Source organism: Lithobates pipiens, unplaced genomic scaffold (genome assembly GCF_037356315.1).
Source record: "Lithobates pipiens isolate NorthernLeopardFrog02 unplaced genomic scaffold, aLitPip1_a1.2 Scaffold_18, whole genome shotgun sequence".
NCBI lineage: Eukaryota > Metazoa > Chordata > Amphibia > Anura > Ranidae > Lithobates > Lithobates pipiens.
In genome coordinates, this window is record NW_027507758.1 from 67,003,428 (window position 1) to 67,029,346 (window position 25,919).

General features: G+C 42.8%; 1 protein-coding gene across 1 annotated transcript in view; it reads left to right on the forward strand.

The window, feature by feature from the left end:
• Positions 1-25,919, forward strand: part of KCNK2 (potassium two pore domain channel subfamily K member 2) — a 201,510-nt gene that overhangs the window by 72,650 nt on the left and 102,941 nt on the right. The window contains exon 3 of the mRNA XM_077485766.1: positions 10,696-10,813. Within this exon, the coding sequence (XP_077341892.1) occupies positions 10,696-10,813 (118 nt within the window). The remainder of the gene's footprint in view (positions 1-10,695; positions 10,814-25,919) is intronic.

The following is a 25,919-nucleotide window of genomic DNA, read 5'->3' on the forward strand; positions in this document are numbered from 1 at the left end:
GAATGTAACAAGAGTAACTGGAACAGACAACAGTGGGCAGGAACACCCTAAACTCCCGGATGGACAGGAACAGAGTCAGGAATTATAGCAGGGAGAGCTTACTATTATAGAGCCAATAAAATCGCATATACTGTATTTATATTAACAAATAGCTCAAATAAAATTAGAGCCACACAGTGAATTTTTTTTTTTAGTACTCGCGAATACCAATTACCGATACCTACCGCAACTTTTTTCTTTACACTTCAGCTGTCAGCAATGATACAAAGCATTGAAAAGTTATTTGCAAATTAAATATTTTTTCACTATGAAACCTGTAAGTATACGTACTTAGCAAAGTAAGCAAAGCAAAGTATAGCAAACAAAAAAGTTTTAATTAATAATTTATAAAATAGAAGTAAATAAAAAAAGAAATCAGCAGGAGAATAATGATTAAATTACAAGGTTGACCGCTTCAGCCCCAGAAGGATTTACCCCCTTAATGACCAGGCCATTGTTTGCGATACGGCACTACGTCGCATTAACTGACAACTGCTTGGTCGTGCGACCTTGTACCCAAACAAAATTGATGTCCTTTTTTTCCCACAAATAGAGCTTTCTTTTGGTGGTATTTGATCACCTCTGCGGTTTTTCTTTTTTGGGCTATAAACAAAAAAGGAGCGACAATTAAAAAAAAAATACTTTCTGCTATACAAATCCAAAAAGAAAATGTAAAAAATCTACTTTCTTCATAAGATTAGGCCAATATGTATTCTGCTAGATATTTTTGGAAAATAACAATCCCAATAAGCGTATATTGATTGGTTTTCACAAGTTATAGCATCTACAAAATAGGGGATAGTTTTAGGGATTTTTAATTTTATTTTATTGTTTTTACTAGTAATGGCGGCGATCTGTGATTTTTAGCAGGACTGTGACATTGTGGCAGTCAAACCTGACCCTAAGTGACACTTTTTGGGGACCAGTGATACCAATACAGTGATCAGTGTTCAAAAAAGCACTGATCAATGTATAAATGACATTGGCAGGGAAGGGGTTAACACTAGGGGGCGATCAAGGGGTTAACTGTATTCCCTGGGTGTGTTATAACTGTGTGGAGGATGGGCTCACTGGGACAACACGGAGATTACTGTTCCTGATTACTAGGAACAGCCGATCTCAGAGTTGTCCCCTCTCAGAATGGGGATCCACCTTGTTTACATAGGCAGATCACCATTCTTCCTCTCTGTACCGCGATCGGGGGTGGCCGGTGGACACTATCTCATCCACGGACCGATGTACAGATGCGTCAGTTTGCGCAGCCGAGCCGTCTTGCCACAGTATCTCTGCTGAAGGCGGTCGGCAAGTGGTTAAACTGACTTCATTTGCAGACCAAAGTTCATCCCTTTGATCTGCAAATGAATAAACAAGTGGACAGATAATGGAAAATTTTATACTAATGTAGCGCCGGCTCCTGAGGATGTGTTTTTGAAATTTAACTTTACACCTGAACTGCAGTTTGGTTTGGGTATAATTATTCTAAATTTTGACCTCAGCATCAGTCTGACTGTACTATAGGGTGTTCGGCCTGGCCATAGGGGGCGCTGTCTCTTCTGGCAGGTATGGAAACACAGTCTGGTTGGGTGCTTTAAGGTTACTTTCTCTCTGAGCCAGGCCAGTGGGAGTGCCACTCTTGCTGTGTTTTCTGGGAGAGGGTATTTAAGATGCGGATGTGACGTGGTTCGGGGTTCCAGTCCAGAAGTATGGAAATGAAAGAAAGGATTTGGAAGTGGTCCAATGCCATCTCAAGTTGTGGAAAGGCCCAGCAACTTCATAGTCCAGGGGAGGACTCTTCAGAAGAAGGCCACGCAAGGGTTGGCTTCTTAGCAAGAGCCTGGTAAAGCTGAAGGACCTAAGTGAATCCAATCTCGCTCTGTATCGCCGGACCGGCTGCAAGATACTGGTACCATGCGAGCGTTCTACAAGTTTTCTAGTTTCCTTGTTCATGTTCTACAACAAAGTCCGTGGCAGGGACTTGTTCTTGACTCAAACACCCTGTTGGCTGCTAGGCCTTGTGAGAGAGGGACTATCCAACTAGAGTGAACATCCAGCTGTGAATGGCTATTCTCTGGATTTATTCAAAGTAAGAAAGTTCTTTATTACTGACTTTGACACTAATGCCGCATACACATGATCAAACAATCCGGTGGAAAAGTCCGGCAGACTCAAGTCCGCCAGACAATCCCCCCATGTGCGGGCACCGGCTGACTTTTTTTACCCAAAAGTCCGGCGGACTAAGAAAGTAGTTTTGCACCAAAATGCACCAGGATGCTGGGACTGTGACATCATAATGGGCAGGGACAACATCCGGCGATGTCCCTATATAAGTCACCGCATGCCGCGGGTTGTCAGGAAGAGGCCCTTGTCCTCATCAACATGGGGACAAGGTGCTTTGGGGTGGGGGGCCTTGTACGGCTCAGGAGGGGGGGGGGGCGCTCGCTTGTCCCCACCCCCTTTCCTGACCGGCTGGGTTGCATGCTCGGATAAGGGTCTGATATGGACCTGGGGGGGACCCCCACGCAGTTCTTTTGGCGTAGGGCTTCCCCTTTAACTCCATACCAGGTGACGGGGCCAGTGACCCTTCCTTCGCTCATCCCAGCTACCTGGAGCCGCGCTCTAAATGAAGGAACTTTCCCCCGTGTGTGTGGGCAAGTCCGTTCATTTCAAAAGTACGGCGGATAATCCGCCGGAAAAGTCACTTGTGTGGGCAGGTCCGCTCGTTCGTACAGTCCGGCGGACTTTACGCCGGTTTGTCCGCCAGACTAAGTCCGCCAGATAGTCTGATCGTGTGTACGTGGCATAAGAGTACCTGGACTTTTCACCTAACCCTCTGATCCTATACTGAGAGACTGTTGTTAACTACAGTTTTGCAAATAAAAATCCCTTTAAGCGGATCTGTCGTCAGTCTCTAAAGTTTCTGGGCCATCTACCATGGGAAAGCCCTAGACATGAGGAGCGAGCAGAAGAAGACAACGGTAAGCCCGTTAAAACCAGCCGCTCCTTCGGGAGTCAGTGCTACACTAACCTGACAGTAATTTGACTTTCCTAGTGCTAAAGCATGACAGTATATACGCATGGGATGTAACAAGCACCAAAAAAGACAAGGGAGGGTAATGCTGAAGTGTTTAATTTTAGTGGATGGATCTATCTATATCTAATACAGAGCAGCAAAAATGTACTGTAGTTAAGGCTGTGGGATCCACTTTATAGTGATTCAAGAATGTATTGAAGGTAGACCAGGTTGCGGCCCTACAGATTACTTCTGGGGTAACTCCTCTGAATTCTGCCCACAAGGCCGCCATACTTTTGGTGGATCGAGCCTTTAGTTCTTTTGGAGGTTCCAAGTTTTTTGCAAAATAAGCTCTCCGGATGACCTTAACCAGCCAAGATGCCAAGGTCCTGGACGACACTGCAAGCCCTTTCCTGCTTCCTCCTGGGATGACAAACAGGTTTTCTGTCTTCCTAAAGGATCTTTAGGATGGACCCAATGTCTAATCTGGGAGGAATTGCTGATGCCTCGTCCTGAAAGGTTGGAAGAACGATGTCCTGCCTGTGATGAAAAGGTGTATTGACTTTGGGACAGTGATGTGGAAGAGTCCTCAGTACCACTCTGTCTGGAAAATGACAACAGTAGGGTGGTTTGTAGCCTAAGGCTTGGATGTCCGCCACCTTTCTTCCAGAAGTCATAGTCGTAAGGAATGCCACCTTCAGGGATATGTTTCATAGTGATGAGGATTAACTCACCAAGAAAGGAGACAACAGATCTAAATTCACTTGCAAGTCCCACGGAGGGAAGTATGATCATTCTGGAGGATGTATTCCCACGCAGGCCCTCAGGAACTGGTGAATCGGGTAACATGAGGACTCCTGTCAGTGCAGACAGCCTTGTGATTTGTACTCTAAGCATGCCAATGTGCAAGCCCTTCTCCAGGCCTGTTTGTAGAAAATTCAACGCTTGTGGTTCTGGAGGTGATCTGATCTAGGATCAAACTTTTGCGACTCCGCAAAGAATCTAAACTTTTTACTGACTCTGAAATGGGTAGGGTTAGTAATGGGGGCTCTCTCCCTTAAAAAAGTTTCGACCACCAAGGCTGAGTATCCAGCTTCCTCCAATCTTCGTCCCTCAATTTCCATTCAGCTAAGTGGAGTTTGTCTGGATTTGTGTGCAGTACTTGTCCTTGTTGCAGTAGATTCGGTATTCCCGGGAGTGGAATTGGCAGTTCTACTGCCAAAGGACTGTAGTAGCGGGACCCATGGTCTGCGAGGCCACATTGGTATCTTTGCTATCACTTACCCCGGATATGTTCGTATTTTGCTGAGTAATCGGAAAATCCGTGGTACCGGAGGGAAGACATGCATTTCCACTTGGAGTGGAGTGCATCCACTGCTTCTGCTTATGGAAACTTTATTCTGGACAGGAAACATCTGCACTTTGTGTTGATTGTGGTCCCCATCAAGTCCAGATACAGGAATCCCCAACATTTGCATATCCAAAGGAAAACTGACTGGTCTAGGGACCATTCGTTTGTATCCAGTCTCTTGCAACTAAGGGTGTCTGCTAGGAAATACTGAGGAGCTGGAATGTAAACTGCTGAGAGGCGAGACAAGTTCTGCTGAGCCCAACTCATTATGGTTGATACCTCTACCAGGAGTGACCAACTTTGAGTTCCGCTCTGGCGCCCTACATAGGTGACTGTTGATTTGTTGTCCATGTGAAGGACCACAGTTGTCACCTGAATCTGGTTTCGGAATGTCTTCAATGCTTGAAAGTCTGCTCTCAGTCCGATCACATTGGAGACCTCATTCTGGCTGTGGCTCCATTGGCCCCAAGCTAGGAGGCCATTGCAATGAGTGCCCCAACCGAATGTGGAGGCATCCTCCGACATGACCACCAGTGGTGTATCCGGGACTAGTTAATGGCAAATAAGGAGGTTAAATTGCCGGGGGGGGGGGGGGGAGCCTACCCATGCGTATATGCTGTCATGCTTATGTCAGGAAATTAAGACACAATGTCTTTTTATCTGTCTCTTTTAGCAGTTGAGCAATGCTGTTGATAAACATTGTGTGTGTTTTTTGTTTTTTTTGTTTTGACAGCTGTGAGCAGGGGAATACAGAAGGGACAGGAGGGCCTTGCTCATAGAGCTTACATTCTAAAGGGAGGGGGTGGTGGTAGAATAGGTACTAGATGCAGGGATTGATTTGATGGGGTTGTTAGGTGGGTGTGGGATAGGCTTCCCTGAATAAGTTAGTTTTCAGGGATCTCCTAAAGGTAGACAGGTTATGGGCTGATTGGATATACCAGGGCAGGGAATTCCAGAGGATGGGAGAGGCTCTGGAGAAGTCCTGAAGACGAGCATGAGAGGAGGTAACAAGTGAGCTAGAGAGCAGGAGAGTCATCGGTTGTTAAGCAAGCGGCAGCCATTTTTTTTTTTTTTTACATTTCAGCTGTGAGTGGAGGAATCCCACTGACAGATGAAATAACTGAGCCTGAAAGTATCGGTTTCTGGTAACGGAGCATTTGCACGGGTACCGATACTCGTGCAAATGCTTAGTATCAGCACCGATAAGGTATCGGTGCAACCCTAGTTAATACACCAAAAATTAATAGTAAAATCCGTAAGTGATTTGTTTATTCCCAGGCCTGTTCACACCTGTGTATTAAGATAACACACATGTATTATTGCGTATTTTAAGCACAGTGTGTTAAGAAGCCCACTCATTTTGAATGGACCATAATGCACCAAAGATTCTGCATGCCACAATTTTTTCTTTTAATGCAATTCACAGATCATTCACATCTTTGTGCTGTGGTGCGTTGCAATGCACATGTGCTGCAGTACATTGTGTAAGTGTGTTGGGTGCTACTCTGAGCTCTAACACTTTGTATGTAAAGTCTGAACTTCAGACAACAGTAAAATATTAGCATCTTATGCTTGCTCTCTCCAAAGTTAGCAGCAAGTTTAATAGCTTGTTTGATTCAAGGGGATCATAGAACAGAGGCATACTTTCTGTCGTCCACTCCCAGTATGTGGGCAGGCCCTTGCTGTCCTTAGGTAGAATGCAGAACCAGTCCAGTGATGGTGTTAACTAGGCAGCAATTAGACGATTGGCAAAGATGAGTGGGACTCGGAGTACATACCCCCCCTCCCCCACCCCCCCCCAGATTATTAAACTTTGCATATTAATATTTTAAGGCTAACTAGAGTTCAGCCTTCAAATTTTACATTTTGTCATAGAGGTCTTTACGTTGGATCATAAAAAGAAGGATTGAGGAAATCAGAGGAATTATTGTTATGGCGAACATTTGTGTTTCCCAACCTTTCTTTAGTCATGGTACCCTTTGAAAGTATGCAAAATCTTGAATCCTCAGCCCCCCCCCTTTTACATCAGAGTCCTCATTCAACCTAGGTTCACATTAATGCAGGTCGGGAATGTGTGCATTTTCAACTTACACAGAAAAGCGTTGCACTTTTTCTTTAATTCCTAATGGCACCCCTCACGCATCAGCACCCATGGTGCATTTTCATGCATACCAAGCACCATGTATTTAGGTTCTGTGCAATTTTTTAAAAGAAGTACAAGGGACTTCTTTGTCCACGTTTCACCCAGGTACAGCAGCCTATGCAAATGAATGGGCTGTCGTACCCGTGATATGTGCCCACAAACATTCCCCACTAGTGTGTACCAAGGGTTAGAGTCCTTAGTGCCCTATCCCCTCCCTTCACATCGGTGTCCATCCCCTTCTGAAAGCTAGGGCTGCCCTGTATCAGAGTCATGAGTTTTGATGGTGCTGATGGCCGGTCCGCCTGCACCATGGAAATGCACGATGCTGTGCAAAAATACTAGCAGTATCATGGTACCCCTTACAACCCTAGTTTACCCACCAGGGTGCCGCGGAACCCCAGTTAAACAATACTGCCTACATAATGAGCGAATATGGTTGCCTCTATGTATATATACCTAATGAATGAAAAAATACTTTTTTTTTTTTTTAAATCGTATACATTATGCACAAGCTGATTTCTTTGCCATGTTTATAAAAATAAAAGGAAAAGATAAAAATGTTCTTTCCGCTGTTGTTGATGAGCGGAATGAAGGAAGAATTCCTTCTTGGTAATTTGGAGTGAGTATTTGCTTTAATATGTGGGGTTATGTATTTCTATCACGTGTCTGGCAGATGGAAGTGGATGAGAGGACTGGAAGTACATCACAGTTTCCTGGATATATTATATCTTTGGTAATTTCTGCATTAGATCAATACAATTTGTTACACTCTCCAGCTGTCACGCCTGTAGCAGACATTATGCCAGGTTTAAGGGGGCATAGCTCAAGTTGCCTAGCAACCGTCATGGAACAGGCACATCTTATGCTTTGTGTTCTGCAGTTAAAACAGTGAATGCAATGTCATCTGAAACCAAAAGCAGTGTTGTGCAAACCTCCCAACTTCCCAGGAACTAGGGACACCTTGTAGCACACAAAATGCAGGTGGAGGACACACTCCTGAAACACCCCCTGTTTAAAGGACCAGGAGATGCAGATTTTTTTATTTTTTTGCATATGCAAATAATGATGATTTTTACCAGCTGCTTTTTCCTTTTTTTCAGCAATTGGAAATAGCAAATGCAACAGTTTAAGAGTTTGACCGAAAGTTTAGAGCTGGGGTGTCCAACCTGGGGCCAATGGGCCACATGCGGGCCAAGACGGCTGTGAATGCAGCCCAACACAAAATGGTAAACTGACTTAAAAATGTAGATTTTTTTTTTTTTTTTGTAAAAATGCAGCCATAGATTCCCAAAGTAAAATTTCCCACTCTTTACAATCGTGCCTGATTCATGTCATCCGTTTCCGACAGAAGCTATATTTGTGAGCAACTATTTTCAAGGCTGAAGCACATAACGGGCAAAATTAGAACCAAAATATCTGATGAACACTTTGAGAATTAATTGAGAATTGCTGCTACATCCATCCAACCAGATGTGTATATGTTAGTTTATCAAAAACAGTGTCAAAAATCACACTTATTTTATGTTGCCCTCTTTTTACATTTATGATAAAAAATATTACAAAAAAATGAAGTTTACTGTGTTTCCCCGAAAATAAGTCAAGGTCTTATATTCATTTTGGCAACAAAAGACACTGTGCTTAATTTCAGGGTAGGTCTTATCATGTAATGTGCTGTCTTCTCTTCCCCTCTCCCTCCCTGCCTGTCAGGAATACCGAGTGTGAGTTAAAATGCTTGTAAAATCCTATAATCCACTCTATTAATGTAGTATATAATGTACAATGTGTGTGTTTCTGTAATTGTGCCAAATACCTTTGTTACAGCGCCAATCGGCTCTTCCATGATCTGCCGGAGCTCTCTTCCCTACTCTGAGCACTGCCCGGGGGGGGGGGGGTGGGGGGGATCCCCGCAGACAGCTGGTAAAAGAGGAGGAGAGCAGCGGGAAGTCAGCTGAGCACCGTACGGCGCTGAACCTAAGGTATTTGGCACAATTCTATTACAGAAACACACACAGTGTACATTATATACTACTGTAATAGAGTGGATTATGGGATTTTATAAGCATTTTAAACTAGGGCTTATTTTGGGGGTAGGGTTTATATTGCAGCCCTTCTCGAAAATAACAGTAGGTTTTATTTTCAGGATAGGTCTTATTTTCGTGGAAACATGATAGCTAAGTGTATTATCTGCATCAGTGATTGTTAACCTGTGATCTGGCTAACTTTTCTGCTCATCAGCTTATTGTTAGTGTATTTTATGTGTGGCCCAAGACAATTCCTCTTCTTCCTGTGTGGCCCAGGATGCTCAAAAGGTTGGACACCCTTGGTTTAGAGCAAGAAACTTTTTCATATTTAAAGCTGTAGGGTTTCTGACTCCCGACCCCTCAATTAAAACAAAAATAAAAAATTAAAAAGTTTTAACTTTACCAAAAAACTGCCTATGCAGACAAGGGGCATCTGTAGATAAAAACATCCTGTGCAGCTCTTATTAAAGTTGGATAATGCCCTTGCTATAGGTGTAGACCATTTACATACCTTATGAAGCCTGAGTAGAATACTCCCAGGACATTGTTAAGACTTGTTAAGTAAGGCTTGGTCGTTACTGCTCACCTCCACCATCGCAGGAGTGAGCTCTGGAACGCTGAGCACAGAACTACTACATCAGGGGAGAGAAAACACATGTGAGGGGGTTTGAATCAGAGAAAAAGCTCACTCCTGTGATGGTGGAGGCGAGCATTAACAACTAGGCCTCACTTAGAAACATCCTGGGAGTATTCCAGTCAGGCTGCATGAGGTATGTAAATGGCCTACACCTATAGCAAGGGCCTTATTCGACTTTAGTCAGAGCTACACAGTTTGTTTTTATCTACAGACACCCCTAATCTGCATAGGCAGGTTTTTTTTTGTAAAGGTGAACTAACCCTTTAAGATGCACTTTAAATAATATGTTTTTTCATAGTGTTCTATACAACAGAGGTAAAATAGGGACAGCCAAGGCTAAAAGGACCGAGGACTCGGTTTGTAAAAGAGACTTTATTCTTCCAAGCTATGGCCATGTGTAAAAATGCTATGTGTTCCAACTTGCAACGGATTCAGCAGCTCCCAGGCTAATCTCTTATAGTAGGGGTTAATTACATGGTGCTTAGGTTCTTGTCCCCAAAAAGAGCTTACTATCTTATAGGCAATATCTAGAAATGTTAATTGTGTCTAAGGAGTGTCCTAAAAATACACAAGTTTGTCCTGAATTCCTGTTGAAAAATAGCATTTAACTTCCTGACCTAGGCACTACTGTTCTGTAGCCTAATATCTATTTGTCTTTGGTATATGTTTATCAAGGACATGCCTCTGACTGCTAGTCTCACAAGTTTTGGAGTGAGAAATGGTAATGCGAGTACTGTGCCACTCACTATTCTTCTAGCTGGAGGTGAAGCTGTACCTGAGGACCTGCAGTATAAGGATCTCCCTGCTTCTGCTTAATGCATTCTGTTGATCTGTGTTTCCCTCACCACTATTGCTGCTTCTTGAAGATTCCCCAAGTAGTCATTAAGGGGCAGCGCTGACATGAGGATGCAAAGCCCTGCTCCTCTACCAAGATGGCAGCCTTTGCATATACACTAGAACTGCACGATTCTGGCTAAAACGATAATCACAATTTTTTTTTTGCTCAGAATAAAGAGCATGATTCTCTCATGATTCTCGTGGCGTAACATCATCTTTCACATTATACAAAAAAATTAGGCTAACTTTACTGTTTAGCAGTACTGTTTAGCAGTACTGTTTATACAGCTCTGCTCCACAGCTGCTTGCTTTGCGGGCTTCATTAACAACACAGATGCTCTGGGATGGCTGTCTGCAACCCACGATCTGGGCTTGCCAATCTGCCATCCCACAGAAGGAGGTTGCGGGCCACATCAGAGGGCTCAGCCGGCCACTGGTTGGGCACCCCTGCACCAGAAGGTGACATTTAAGGTATATGGAGCAGATCTCTATAGCTTCTGGGAAGGCACATTGAGTCCTATAGGCCTTCAGCAATGCACCCACTGTGTACTTGACTACGGCCAAACACCGTTGGCCCACAGCCAGCTTGTGTTCTGAAAAACGATGTCTCATTTGTCATTACTGCCTTGTTCTAACAACTTTATTTCAAACTTACAGCATGTAATGGCTGCCATTAATGCGGGAATAATACCTCTGGGAAACGGCTCCAGCCAAAACAGCCACTGGGACTTGGGCAGCTCGTTCTTCTTTGCTGGGACTGTTATAACCACAATAGGTAGGACCTGCTTTTGTGTTTATATATCTCTTTATTAAAATTGTTATTAAAGTAACTGTCACCACAAAATAATGTACAAAAGAAGGCTTCCTGCAAACAAAAAGAAAAAGGAATACGGACCTCTCTAGCAGGCAGTGACCCTGATCTTGCTGTCTTGAAGAACTATGGTGGGTGATCCCTCATCTTTCATATCGGCCACACATTTGCAGGATGCCTGTGTCTACAGTGATTTTCTTTGATTCCATCCTCTGGTTCCCATGTTAGTACAGGACAAAATAGTGGCATAGGAGCCTATGGATGGAACCCCACAGTGGGAGACTCAGGCATTTCACATGCCCAGAGACTTTGATTCTAAAAGCTTTCAACTACTGTAGCTCTTCAAGAGAGATTCTTTTGCAAGGAGCTTTTTAGACTTTTTTTGTGCCAAGACTTTCACTTTAAAGAGTTTGTGTAGGCAAAACCTATAAGTATCCTCAAGATATGTCTATAGGCAAGAGATGTCCATTTCACTCATCACAGCAGGGCTGTAATTACCATAATGGCAGATGTATTCCTTATTTTTTCTTGGGGACTGCAGGCCACAACCCCAAGCAACCTTAAATCTATAAAACGCTAAAGACACAGAAACACAACCTAATGGCATGAAATGACAGCAGCACCGATTGACTAATTTACCAAAAACATAGCAATAATGATAAATGACACGAAAACTAAATTCAAATAAACAATGAGTGCAACCAAATTTACCATCATTTAGCTCAGTTATGAGAACTCGCGTATATTCCTGAGATATAGAAAATGCCTACCCTGGATACAGGGTGGCAGAGAAACACTTAAACATACCCCAACGGGTGGGAGGGAGGAACCTTGTTGTTAGAAGGTCCAAAGAGGATAATTTCCTAACCCAAATTCCTTTTAATAGTCTCTTTCCAAAAAGTTCCAGGTGTTCCCGATGGCTGGACAAATCCCCTGGGAAAAGACTTAGGAAACCTTAAAGGGGCAGTGTGCCAGAGTAGCTTTAACTACAGCGTCAGGTACCAAAAGAACAGCTTGGCAAGAAAGGGGGAGCCCCACGAAGGTTCTTTCTTCTGGCCACCTCTGGACTATTGTGGAAACACTTAATAAAAGGAGGTGCCAGGATTGCTGAGATGAGTTAGAAGGCTCTTTGAAGTTCAGGAAGCAGAAAACCATCTCTTGTTTGCAGGTCTATACATATTAAAAAGCTTTGTATATAATACTATTATCCTTGTTTGCTATATTGGCCAAATGTTGTGGCCACCATCATTGTTAACTGCTCTCAAAAAAAAAGAGAAAAAAGTTTGTATATATCACAGACTGTATGCTACCTTTAATAGCACATTGTAGTATTCACTAAATATTCATATCACACAAAAGGCTTCATCCACTGCGTATGCTTAAAGGAGCACGATGTCTGAATACAGCCCTGAATCACATTTCCTCACATCACTCAATGCCTACATTTACATCCTGTTACCTTTACCACAATGGTACATGAAAGCACAATTCCAAGTAGAAAGGAGACCAGTGGCGTAACTAGAACCTTCAGGGCCCCGATGCAAGAAACCATGAAGGGCCCCCCTGAACCCCAGCCAGGGCCCTTCCCTCCGAGTCCGGCGGTGGAACTCCAGGGCGTTGTCACAGGTATGACCTTTGTGAGCCCTGTAGTTCCACCACTGGTATCAGCAGTTTTTATTTATTTATTTTTTTTACATTTTTAGGTGCCCCATTGGGGGACTGTCCCTAGACAGGATGGGGTCCCTGTCCCCAGAAGAGATGAGGTCCTTTTCTCCAGGGCAGATGAAGTTACTGCCCCCAGGTGAGAAGGGGTCCCTGTCCCCAGGGGGATATGGAGGGGGTATGTAATAGTGTGTGCTAGATGCCTATGCTGCTGCCGGCCATATGTACAGGGGGCTGCATGGGCCCCCTGCATCACAGGGCCCGGTTGCGGTCGCGACTGCTGCACCCCCTATAGTTACGCCCCTGAAGGAGACATAGGAGGCCCTATGGAAAGAAGCGCATAGCACAGAGGTCAGCCATGAGCTGGGTGAGATTGCATGCAGTCTGTTCATTCAGTGTGTGGATCTCGATTTAAGCACTGAAATGCTGGAATGCTAGGTAGAAAATAAAAAAGCAACTCAAACTGATTTTCTTTATCTGCCACATATCTTACGTATTCTCTATTCACTCCTGGCTTTATACCATCAAATTACTGTATATCATAAGTTAAAATTGTGTGCTCATCTTGTTCTTGTCACTGTTAAATATCAGTTCTTGATCATATAAATGGAATTTTTATGTATTCAAAACCATGTGATCAATAATCATATAATAAACTTGACATAAAAGAGTGTAACCTGTACCCGTGCCCACACTATGGACATTCTTAACAAGCAGTAAATACATTTTATGACAAACCTTCACTAATCTCTGTAGCTGCAATCACCGTGGGGTAATTTATTATCTAAATGTGTACCCGAAGCTTCCCAGTTTCACTTTTACTTTCTCTCTGTAGCTCAGCTCCACCTCCCAGCAGTAAGTTGTCATCCTGTCTACCTTCTTATCTCTAATGCAGAGGTGCTCAACCTTTTGAAGAGTGAGGGCCACTTAAGTGATTTAGAAACCAGTCGTGAACCACAATGAACTAGGGGATTTTACCGACCTCTAAACAGCCCTTTGGCCCTTAGGCCTCATTTAGACTTGCATTTAGAGGGAGGCAAACATGCAAGTTTGAGCTGCATTTTTGTCACCTGCCAACCGCTCTCATAAGCTGCAATAGGGAGTAGACAGAAATGTTTACATGCCACAGTCACAGTGCTTTGCGCCAGTGGCAAAGATGACCAAAGATGTAGTCATCTCGCTAAACGCTACACATGCAAATCAATGGGGAAGTGCCATAAACACAAAGTAGCATGTTTGTTGGCAAAAATGGGTTTAAAACAGGCGGTGAGAAGGTGTCGCATTGCTTCCTCACCACCTGTCAGTAGCATCTGGAGCAGTAGCTCCGGCACTAGCCGTCAATCAGGACTTTGATCTGCGCCTGCGTGGAAAAAGCACAGGTTCACTGCAAGGTTAGGTTAAAGACAAGAATAAACTCGTAAGTTAATTATAACATTCTAAGATTGAATAAGTAAATATTTTTTTATGGGAAAATTTTATATATTTGTGTCTGATAACATTTTTTCTGTTAGACTGCTATGAATTTGTTGAGTACCAGAAATGTGTGTAGTTGTGGGGGTTTAGGTCTTTCTTTTCTGTGATTTTTATTTATTTAGGGACATCGGAACTAGTTTTATAGTTTGTACATTTGAAAACAGGTAATTGTTCTACTTCATTCATGTGCGCTGATGCAGCTGCACTGATGGGCACTGATGAGCACTGATAGGCTGCACTGATGGCCACTCATAAGCTGCACTGATAGGCACTGATAAGGTGGCACTGATGGGCACGGAGAAGGCAGCACTGATGGGCACTGATGAGGTATCACTGATGGCCACTAAGAGCTGGCACTGATGGCTGGCACTGACTGGCACTGATGGTTGGCACTAATGGGTGGCACTGAAGGGCACTGATGAGTGGCACTGAAGGGTACTGATAGGTGGCACTGATAGGCGGCACTGACAGGTGGCACTGATGGGAGGCACTGGTGGTCACTGGTAGGTGACAATAATAGGCAGCACTGATTGGCGGCACTGATAATGAGGCACTGCTGGGCACTGATTGGAAGCACTGGTGGGCATTGATAGGTGGCACTGGTGGGCAAAGTTAGGTTGTCACTGTGGGCACTGGTGGGCACTGATAGGTGGCACTGGTGGGGCACAGACAAGGCAGCGGCTGCGGCTCTCTGTCTGAGGGACCGATGTCACTGTGACAGAAGCCAATGATTGGCTTTGTTTTCCACTCATGCTATCAGCATGAGGGGAAAAAAAAACAGATTACCGATCTTCTATTTGCATCACTTGATCAGCTGTCATTGGCTGACAGCAGATCACATGGTAAGAGGCCTCATAAACTTGGTGATCACAGAGCATGCCACGCACACCCAGCAGGGACGCGCTGACAGTGCATGCTTGGGAGGACGTCTATTGATGGCCTCCCGGCAATTAAGGTCTGCGCTGTAGCTGTCATTCAGCTATAGCGCGGATGGGAGGTGGTTAAAGCCCAACTAAGCTTTTACTTTTAATCAGTTAATACATTTCAAGTCAAGCTGCATCAAAAAAGAGGTGTTCAAAGTCTTAAAGTGGATTCAGACTACTCCAGGCGGTCCTGCTGTGCTTTGGGAAAAGCGCAGCTAACCAGTGTTTTTTGTGCAGGTTAGCTGCACTTGCCCATAAACTTCTATGATATAGAGTGGTTTTGGTGTGGTTTCAGAAAGCACGCCAAAGATATTGATCTGGTCAGTTAAGTAACAGAAGGGCTTGTTAATCAGTTTCAGCTGTTTTGGTGTTAATGAAATTAACAACAGGTGCACTAGATTGGCAACAATGAGACAACCTCCAAAGCAGGAATGGTTTTGGAGGTGGAGGCCACTGACTTTTTTTTTTCCCTACTCATCTTTTCTCACTGTTTTTCACTAGTTTTGCATTTGGGTAGGGTCCGTGTCACTACTGGTAGCAGGAGGCGATACCTGGACCCTACGGAGGTTGCACAGGCAGTCCAACTTCACCAGGATGGCACAGCAATACGTGGCATTGCCAGAAGGTTTGCTGTATCTCCCAGCACAGTCTCAAGAGAATGGAGGAGTTTCCAGGAGACAGGCAGTTACTCTAGGGGAGCTGGACAGGGCCATAGAAGGTCCTTAACCCAGTATTTCCCAACTCCAGTCCTCAAGGCACCCCAACAGGTCATGTTTTTAGGATTTCCCTCAGATGAAACAGCTGTGGTAATTACTAAGGCAGTGAAACTGATCAATTCATCTGTGCAAGATAATGGGAAGCCTGAAAACATGACCTGTTGGGGCACCTTGAGGACTGGAGTTGAGAAACACTGCCTCAACCCATCAGCAGGACCGGTATCTGCTCCTTTGTGCAAGGAGGAAGAGCATGAGCACTACCGAAGCCCTACAAAATGACCTCCAGCAGGCCACTGGTGTGGATGTCTCTGACCAAACAATCAGAAACAGACTTCATGAGGGTGGCCTGAGGGCCTGAGGTCCTCCAGTGGGCTCTGTTTTCAGTGGAGCCCAATTGCCATTTGCCATTGAACACCAGATTTGGCAGGTCTGCCACTGCCACCCTGTGCTTTCCACAGATGAGAGCAGTTTCATCCTCAGGCACATGTGACAGATGTGAAAGGGTCTGGAGAAGCTGTGGAGCATGTTACGCTGCCAGTAACATTGTTCAGCATACCAGTTTGGTGGTGGGTTAGTGATGGTCTGGGAGGCTTATCCATGGAGGGACACACAGACCTCTACAGGCTAGACAATGGAACCCTGACTGCCATTAGGTATCGGGATGAAATTCTTGGACCCATTGTGCAGTGGGTCCTGGGTTCCTCTTGGTGCACGACGATGCCTGGCCTCGTGTGGCGAGAGTAGGCAGCCAGTTCCTGGAGGATGAATGAAATCATTGAATGGCCCCCCACACTTGCCTGACCTAAATCCAATAGAACACCTCTGGGACATTATGTTTCAGTCCATTTGATGCTGCCAGGTTGCATCTCAGTCTGTTCACGAGCTCAGTGATGTGATGGTCTAGATCTGGGAGGAAATACCCCAGGATAACATCCATCGTCTCCCGACGTTGTCAGGAATGCATACAAGCACGTGAGGGCCATACAAACTAATAAGTACCGCTTTGAGCAAAATGGACTAGCCTGCTGCATCATCATTTTTTCACTTTGGTTTTCAGGGTGTCTTTGAATTCAGCCCTCTGTAGGTTGATAATTTTCATTTCCATCAAACGATGTGGCATCCTTTTGTTCCTAATTACCCAGTCCATATCAGTATCGATATCTAGCATGATATTTTTCCCCATTGAGATCGAATGTGTTTTCAAAGTGTTCCTTCATGTTTTTTTTGAGCAGTGTATATATAAATGTATGTATGTGTATATATATGTGTATATATATATATATATATATATATATATATATATATATATATATATATATATATATATATATATATATATATATATATATATATATATATATATATATGTTTATTTACATGCGTCTTCATATTTCTTCCTCTGTGTGATGGTTTTGTTACTTCGGTTGGAACAGTGCTTCTCTGTGCTGTAATGTTTTTCTGCTGAAATGGAAATACTGTACATGCCATTTACCTTCTGTTGAGCATTTCTCAGTTGGTTAGCATTCATACTAAGAGCTTGACATTTTTGATTGAATAAACCAGCCCAGGCATGGAACATTGACATGTCAGAGCACACAGATGCAGAAAGGAGTCAATTAATAATTTACTGAGACTGCCGAACATAACATTTTAATCACTAGAATGTGTACAAAATGTAAAAATAACGTAAAAGTATTCCTCTTGGATACACTCCATATCAGCGGTAGAAACCTTGAACCAGACACTTTCCTTTTTTGACAGTAAAGTTTTGTTGCCATAAGTTTTGTCACCCCAATTTTCAGCACAATTAGCTTTCATCGTGGCATTTGAAAAATGATCACACCCAGGAAAAATAATAATCATTTACCAATCTTTAACCCTTTCGCTGCGTTCTTTGCACACATGTTTAAAAATAATTTTAGGCCTGAAGATTACACAAAACCCCCAAACTGTATATATAAGAATAAGAATAAGAGAATAAGAGAGCGGTAGTTCCAATTTTTTATGTCACACGTTATTAACGCAAACGTCTAGGAAATCCACAATTTCAGTAAAAAACACACCAAAGTGAATTGTATCGCAATCAACATTTTCACGCGTAGGCACCCCGATGCATGCGTTTTTGTTCGTATATTCGGGGGTGGGAGGGCCTCAAAATTTTTTGGGGAGGCAGGGGATTTTATGTGGGTGTATTGGGTGTAACTTTATTTTTTTTTTACTCACCTTTTTTTTTCATTGCATAGTCATCAACCCTGTCCTCAAGTCCCACTAACAGGCCAGGTTTGCAAGATGACTGAAATAAATCACAGGTGATATCATTTGCTGCTCAGTGATTGCAGTATTCTAGTCTGCATCTCCCCAAGGTAATACATAAAACCTGGCCTGTAAGTGGGCCCTGAGGACAGGGTTGATGACCACTGGCATAGGGGACAAAAACTCTGGGCACCACGGAATGTTTTGCAATGCAGATCGCATTGCAAAACATTTCCTAGCTAAGCTAGCCGGGGAAATGGCGACACTGACCCAGGAAGTGACGTCATAGATGTCACTTTCCAAGTCAAAACAAGAAGAGGAGGAGGAGAGCGGGTGTGTATGCTCTTTTCTCCCTACCCTCCACCCGCCATCACCCGCCATGTTAGTCCCAGGCCCGCAGATGGGCATGCGGAGCCCGGAAAGCATGGCAGGTGGGGGAGGCATCGGTACCAGGGCTGTGTGTGAGCATTTGGACAGCATCACGAATGCTTTCACCTGACAGGCAGCAGTCTGCATGTCCATTTTACACACAATCCTGGTGGCTGCAGCCACTTGATTGCGTGTGAAACCCCCACCGTCAGGTCCGTACAATGTACAAACCTGACAGCGAAAAGGTAGTAAAGCTGGGATTTTAAAAATGTAGCTACATACATAAAGCAATAGTTAAGAGTTAGTTTTAGGGTCAGGCTTAGGCAAAAGGTTAGGTTTAGGGGTCATATTGATTTTAACGGCCAAGTTCATCTTTTCCAGAAAATAGCCTGTGCAGCTTTGTAACGTGTTTATTAATCTTATAGTCATACCTGTAGGACATTTGGGCCCCCCTGGAAACCTGACTGAAAAACTCCCACATCCAGCCTTGTTGCTAGGATGTAGACATGTGCACTGCCGAAAAATGTGTTACTTTTTTTTTTGTTTGTTTTTTTCTGGGTCATTCGTTATGATCCCAATTCCAAAAATCGTAAATTTGTAAATTGGAAAATTAGAAAATTCATAAATTAGAAAATTAGAAAATCCGAAAATAAGAAAGAAAATCCAAAAATTAGAAAGAATAACTAACTAATAATAACGAATTATTAAATTATAGGTATTGGAATTTCCTTTCAAGTTTGGCTGTTAGTAACAAATACGAATTTATCCGAAGTTACAAATTATCCAAAATAACGAAAGCCACATGTAAACAAATGGAACAGAACAAATTAATAATAAAAAATAATAATAAGAAAAAGTTTTTATTATTATTATTTATTATTATTAATTAGTTATGTTGCATTAGTTTAGATAAGCTATTTGTTATTTTGAATAGCTTGTAACTTCATATATATCCGTATTTGTTACGTTAACTAACAGCCAAATTTGAAAGGAAATCCCAATACCTATAATTTAATAGTCAGTAATAGTTAAGTTATTAATAGTTAGTTATTATTTCAGATTTTCAAATTTCCGAATTATAGAATTTCTGAATTTCCAAAATTCTGAATTTTCGAATATTCAAATATTCAAATTTATATATACGAATATTCCGAAAATTTGTTAAACAGGTTTTCGTTATTTTCGGATATTTACAAATTAATTAATTTGTCGAAATTTGTTAAAAAACTAAGTTGGAACGAAACAAATTAAAAATGTCTACTAGAATGCAAAAACCAATGGGTGATCACTTCCAGCATTACAGGAGTAAACGTCAACAATTTATACATCCTAACAACAAGGCAGAACATGGAGATTGCTAACTGGGTGTTGTTCAGCCAGACTTCCAGAGGGCCCCAAATGGCCTACCAGTATGACAATAAAATGAGTGAACATTTTACAAAGCTGCACAGGTTTTAATACATCCTCGGGCCCCTTAATTGCTTCGGCTATTTTCTGGAAAAGGTGAACTTAGCCTATAAAGAAGGGGTTGTTAACTTACAATACACAGGGCACCTCAGTTGCCACCTGTGATGTCTCCAAATGGCCACATGTAATATTTATTATATGTAATGCTAGAGAGAACTATAATATACTTAATAATGGAAATAGCCAGAGACTGTTCTACAGGACTGTTTTTTAGACTGAAGTCATGCTTTAGGGACAGTCAGTGACTAGGGACATGTTCGAAAATGCTCCTAGAAATTATTGTTATTAAAACCAAATCAATTCTGCTTCTACTGACTGCTGGGACCCGAGGGCCTCAATTCAAACACCAAAGGGTACAAGTTGGGCACAAGGCTATAATGTAAACTGCCATTTGAAAACAAATCTACTTGTGGCTACATACATAAACTAGACGAAAACTCAGATGTCTTCACAGGAACCCTGAAACCTTTGGCACCCAAACTGAAACCTCTGAAACTTCCTGGCGTTATTGAGGTCTCGCTCCAACCACACCTGCATCCCATACTGGGCTAGCCCTCAACTCCACCAGAAGGTATTGAAGCTTTTAGTACACCTGAGGTTTAAAGCTTGATGGAATTTCAAGTTTAAATCATCATAATACATTTCAGATGCATAAAAAAGTGTGCAAAGTCTTAGGCCGCGTACACACGCGCGGACTGTTCGCCCAACTTTGTCCGTCCAACAGTTTCGGCAAACAGTCCGCTCAAACTTAGCATGGACGGACATGGCCACACACGACGGACGAACAGTTTGCTGAAACCGTGCGCGATGACGTGAACGGCACGTACGACGGGACGAAAAATACGACGTCCTATACACTGCATTATAGCTTTCGGCGTGAAAATCCTTTCTGAGCATGCGCGCAACTTTGTTTGACGAACAAGCCTACACACGGGCGGACTGTTCGCTCAAACAAGGTTTCAGCGGACAGTTTTTCGGAAATTCCGAAAAACCTTGTCCGTCCAACTGTCCGCTGAAACTGTCCGCTGAAAGCCCACACACGAGCGGACTGTCCGCCCAAACACTGTTCAGCGGACAAAGTTGGGCGAACAGTCCGCCCGTGTGTACGCGGCCTTTCAGATTTTCTTTAGAAAGCAGCCAAGTATTCAATACTTACTTCCCTGTAAAATATGTAAATAAAAAGGGAGGATTAGTATGATCTTGTACATCGGCATACGTTGCACGGCCACCTAATTTGTGTTTGAAATTATTGTTAATGCCTATAGAATGTATCACGCAGTGTCTCATTTATTGTATCCTATGTTGTAAGTTGTAGTTTGAAATTTAATTCTTCAAGATAAAGAATAAAATAAAGAAAGCAGCCAAGCCTGAGTAGAAAAGCCCGTTCTAAGCCAGCATACTGCAGAGAAGAACTCTTTTCTGGAGTCTTTCTGCAGGGGTCCAGCATTCATCCTACTCAGTAGTGGTTAGTTCACTGTGATTTCCCATATGTTTTAAATAGACATTGCTAGAGACCACAGGTGGACTTCTTCAATAAGACAAAATTTAAAAAATCATTCCCCTAAATATATATAATCCTAACACCCCTTATCTCATGAGGGCAGTAGTGGTTGAAATAGGTAATAAAACCTGTCCAATACATTTTTGCTCTTCAAAAACAGTTCCTGGGGGGTGGTTTGAAACGTTGTTGTACTGAACTTGAAAATTAGCAGATCATCCCAAAAATGACCAGATCGTTTGAGTCTCATCTCATATCTATTGCCAGCTGTATTGCATATGAAAAAAAATGTTTTATTTTATTCTGTTAAAGAATCGAATTACTCCTCCAATAGAGTGTAATCGAATGTAAAATGTTGTTACTATCAGGAAATAAATCATTTACAGTGCAATTTTCAAAAAACTTGAACCGGTTCACCTATCTGCTGAAATATTCCTATAGGAAAATTGTCCACAACTCACATTCCACATCAAAGTCCAGAGGGACAGCCAGTGCTGGAGAGTGACAGAGCCAGTCTGCTGGCATCTGATGTATCTCACATTAGACTTAATGTTCAGGATCAGCAGGGACACAGGATATTATTCTAAGGAAGGCTGCAGATACAGCCTTTAGGCCAGAGCTCACTGCCTGGGCATGGAAGCCTGTTTTCCTACAAGTAATCAGATAATCTTGGTAGTTTCTGCAAATGCAGCACAAACACATGTGGGTTAATGAACACTTTTAAGTATGCTATTTGCTGAAGTTTATTTTCTGGCTGAAATGTAGAGTTTTAAAAAGTTTTTAAAGGGCACTCCAATAAAGTAAGCAGCTACAGTACAATAACTACTGTCATAAAATGTATTTCTGGATTCTGTGCAGGCAGACGCTGGTCCTGTCTGTGTCACTTATGATGATTTAGCCTGGATAAAGTAACACTAGGGGGCGGATTTACTAAAGGTAAATAGACTATGCACTTTGCGAAGTGTAGTTGCTCCTGCGCTTAGTAAATGAGGTAAAGCTTCACTTTGCAAAGAATACCCAATCACTTACGAAGAAAGAAAAAAAAAAAACAGCATTTTTGCTTGCACATTACTGGATGATAGAAGTCTGCAGAGGTTCTGCTCATTTATTTAAAGTGGTTGTAAACCCTCCCAGTGAAGCGAGTAGCCTCAGATGATACACAGAGATTAAACAATCCTCCTACAGTTTTACATGTATGTCTGCTGTCTTCGCCTTTCTACACTCTTTGGAAAGTGCAGATTGTGTTAGAAATATTTCTTCCTCTTTCAGCAGTGGGTGTGAAGTCTGGGCTTACACTGTGTGAGAGCTGATTGGAGGAAAGGGGAACACCCCTCCTCCACATACGCAGAGGAACAACGTAATATGCAGATCTGTAGTCTGAATAGACAAGCTCCCTGCTTATCTCCCTCCAAGCACCCTCCTTGACACAAATTTTTAGCTACTGTTATCTCATGTGTCGGACAACTTGTCAGAAGTGACTCTGCTGATAACAGAGGAACGAAGCCCCAGAGAGAAACAGCACTTGGGGCTTTGGAGAGAGATAAGTAAACACTACAGATATATATGCTTAGGTCAGATTTCATGAATGGGGTTTATGACCACTTTGAACTCTGGAGCAACGGCTCTTGCAAAGTGCACAGTCTATTTGCCTTTGGTAAATCAATACCTAATTCTTCTGAGCCTACACATTTTCTGTGTCATAAACCCATCAAATTACACCAGAATGAACTCTGCGTGCTACCTATACACCTTGAATAAGTAAATACTTTCCTCAATGAACTAAACACCTTCCTTGAATAAATTATCCCCTCCCCTAAGTATCCTCATACCTCCCCAGAGTAGTTAAACATCTCCCCAGTATTGGGATTAGACTCGTATGGCTAGTGTGTGTGTGTGTGTGTGTTAACCATTTACCCTGCAAAGGAGATGAGAACAAACTTAGGAACTCAAACCTGCTGAAATACCCAGCTTTTTGAAATCTTTTGATTCATGTATAAATGCTTGCACATGTCTGAACACATACTTTTGGTTGAAACAAAGAAATCAATTGAGCTTAATTTGCCTTTTTATAATAAGGAACAAGAACAGAGTACTTTCAGTTATGATTGTCACAAAACAGCATGAGGGTGTTATACGTGAACAAAGCAGAAGTATGGATCAACAAACGATTATGTAGCTTAATCCAACACCAGCAGAGAAGAGAAGCAATCACCGGCTGCAACAGCAGTCCAGACACCTGCCCACTCTATATTATTGCAAGCCACTTGTAATGAGTTGCTCCTGAAAGTTCTTCTATTGAGCTAAGAGGAAAGTTCTTGCACTGTCTAAAAAAACTGAAATTGAAACAGTATCTTGCATCTTGTTCTTGATTTAATGACTTCAGCCTCGGAAGGTTTCACCCCCTTCATGACCAGGCCATTGTCTTATCATTGGAGGAGAGCACACTGAGTTTCCAGCAAAGCTAGAGAACTGACCACGGTGTGCTTTCCTGTGCATAACAGTGCATTGATATTTGGGTTGGTATGGGTAAGAGTAGCAAGGGAAGCCATCGTCGAAGGAGCAAAGAAGATGTTCCGCTTTACTGCTTGTTTGGTCGTGTCATCTCCGACATCATCATGTACAATGGTAGACCAACAGTCCTGCATTGTATATGAGGATGTTGAGAGCTTCCCAACATTATGAGAGAAGAGAAGGCCAGGGATAGGGTAAGCATCTACCTTAGATTAAACAAGCATTTTTTTTGCTATCCAGTGGGACAAGGTGCTTTGAGTTGTTGAGTTGTTGAAGGTCCCATCAACATGGGGACAAGGTGCTTTTGAGTTGGGAGGGCAGAGCACCCCTCGCCCCAAAGTACCCACATCCCACATGTTGAGGGCATGTGGTTTGGTATGGTTCAAGGGGGGGCACTCACTTGTCCCCCCTCTTTCCTCACCTGCCAGGCTGCATACATAAGAGTCTTCGTTTTAAAAAAAAAATTAAAAATTAAAAAAAAATCTTTTACCGGAAAATGTTGTTATTTCGTTTTCAGTGGGAAGCCCATTGACAACTGATGGACTCATCGATTTATAAGGACATGGCAGCCAGCTCCTTAACAACCAGTTTTTACTGTGCCACAATTGGGCAAAGCTTTGCCCAATCAGGGAGCAATGCACTGTGCAGCGCATTGCAGAGTGGTCAGCAGGACGAACACCTGCTGAATGTCCTGCAAATTTGGGTGTTCCCCGAATGGGGCAAAGAGCCAATGTTCGGCCTGAACTCATGCCTGGGCCAAACCGTTCGCCCAACCTTAGTTGCCAAACATGACCCTCTCAAGCGAATAGGGATGCACCGCGAATGCCCCACAACCACCTGCCATGCATGCAGTTATGGGTTTTAGTGCAGCCCTTTCAGAGGCATGGCAATTTGGCGGCACATTTAAACTTACCCTTAGTGCATCCAAAATCATGATATGCTTGTTACCCAATATAGTTATTAACAATTGGATAGGAATGTGACTGCATGTTTGTGGACACACTGGTATTGCAATAATTTACTGATGCTGTATATCAGTGACGGCTGGTATTATCTTTTTTTGGGGGGCTGCAAACAATGCACCAACAGCCCCCCCCCCCCAGTCGGTAAGTCGGTCGGTCACCAGTGCCCCACTTACCCCATCTAGGTTGCGGGCAGCACTTCCTCCAGCAGCAGCTTCCCCTGCATCTCCTCAGCATCACGGTGGCTTTTCCTTCCTCCTCCTCCTCATAGGCAGCCAATATGGTCCCTTCTCCTCTCTGCCAATTGGGTGATGGTTCTCAGGACTCACTCCCTGATAGGCCGGGAGGAGAATATAGAAGACAATAAATTTGCTATTGTCACAAAACTGGGTGGGCTCAGGGCTCAGGGAGCCTCCGGCTCTAATCAAGTGCTTCTAAAAAAAAAAAAAAAACCCCATTAGAATCCAGTAGATTAGGGTCCGGAAGCATGGATTGAGGGGGCGGCGCCTCTGCACCCCGTATGGACCGGCCTCCACTGCTGTATATTGTAACATGTCAGTACTGTATTTTCTTCATGAGAACTTGTAAACTTAATGAAAGTGTCATTTTAAAATGCCTTCTTAAACAGTAATAAATGTCTTGCAGATTGATACTTCTTCTAACACAAACTGATCTGACAGCCAAATCAAAATTCACTGCTGTTTCTTTTTTGCTCTAACCAATAATAATATGTCAATTGCAGTCTTTCTAAATTACTAAAGGCATTTGACAATTGATAGTATGTGCAAGGTATACTCCCTGTTTTAATAGCAAGGAACTCACAGAGATCGATAATTACTGGTTCTCCCTGCAATAAAGCTTTAACCTTCTCCTGTTCTGCTAATAACATCTTGTACGCTTTATTGATTTTTGAACTTTACCTTGAAATTGAGACAATAATTAGAGTTGGGTTCCCTCGGGTGCTGTGGTATGCATAGGCTGTAGTGAATATCAGTGCACATTGTTGAATACCTATCCAACTGCTATTTATTAAATATAAGAAAAAAATTTATATTTAAAGTGGACATTTAGTTTTCAGTTACCATCTTCCCCATAAGGATGTACAGTGTGGCTATAGATTGAAGCTGCTTTTTAAAATTTTACCTTTTGATGGGTTATTTTTTTCAGCTAGATTCTGCTTTAAAAGAAAAGTAGAATAACTCGAATGGTTTTATCTTTTAATATGTGAGGCACTGG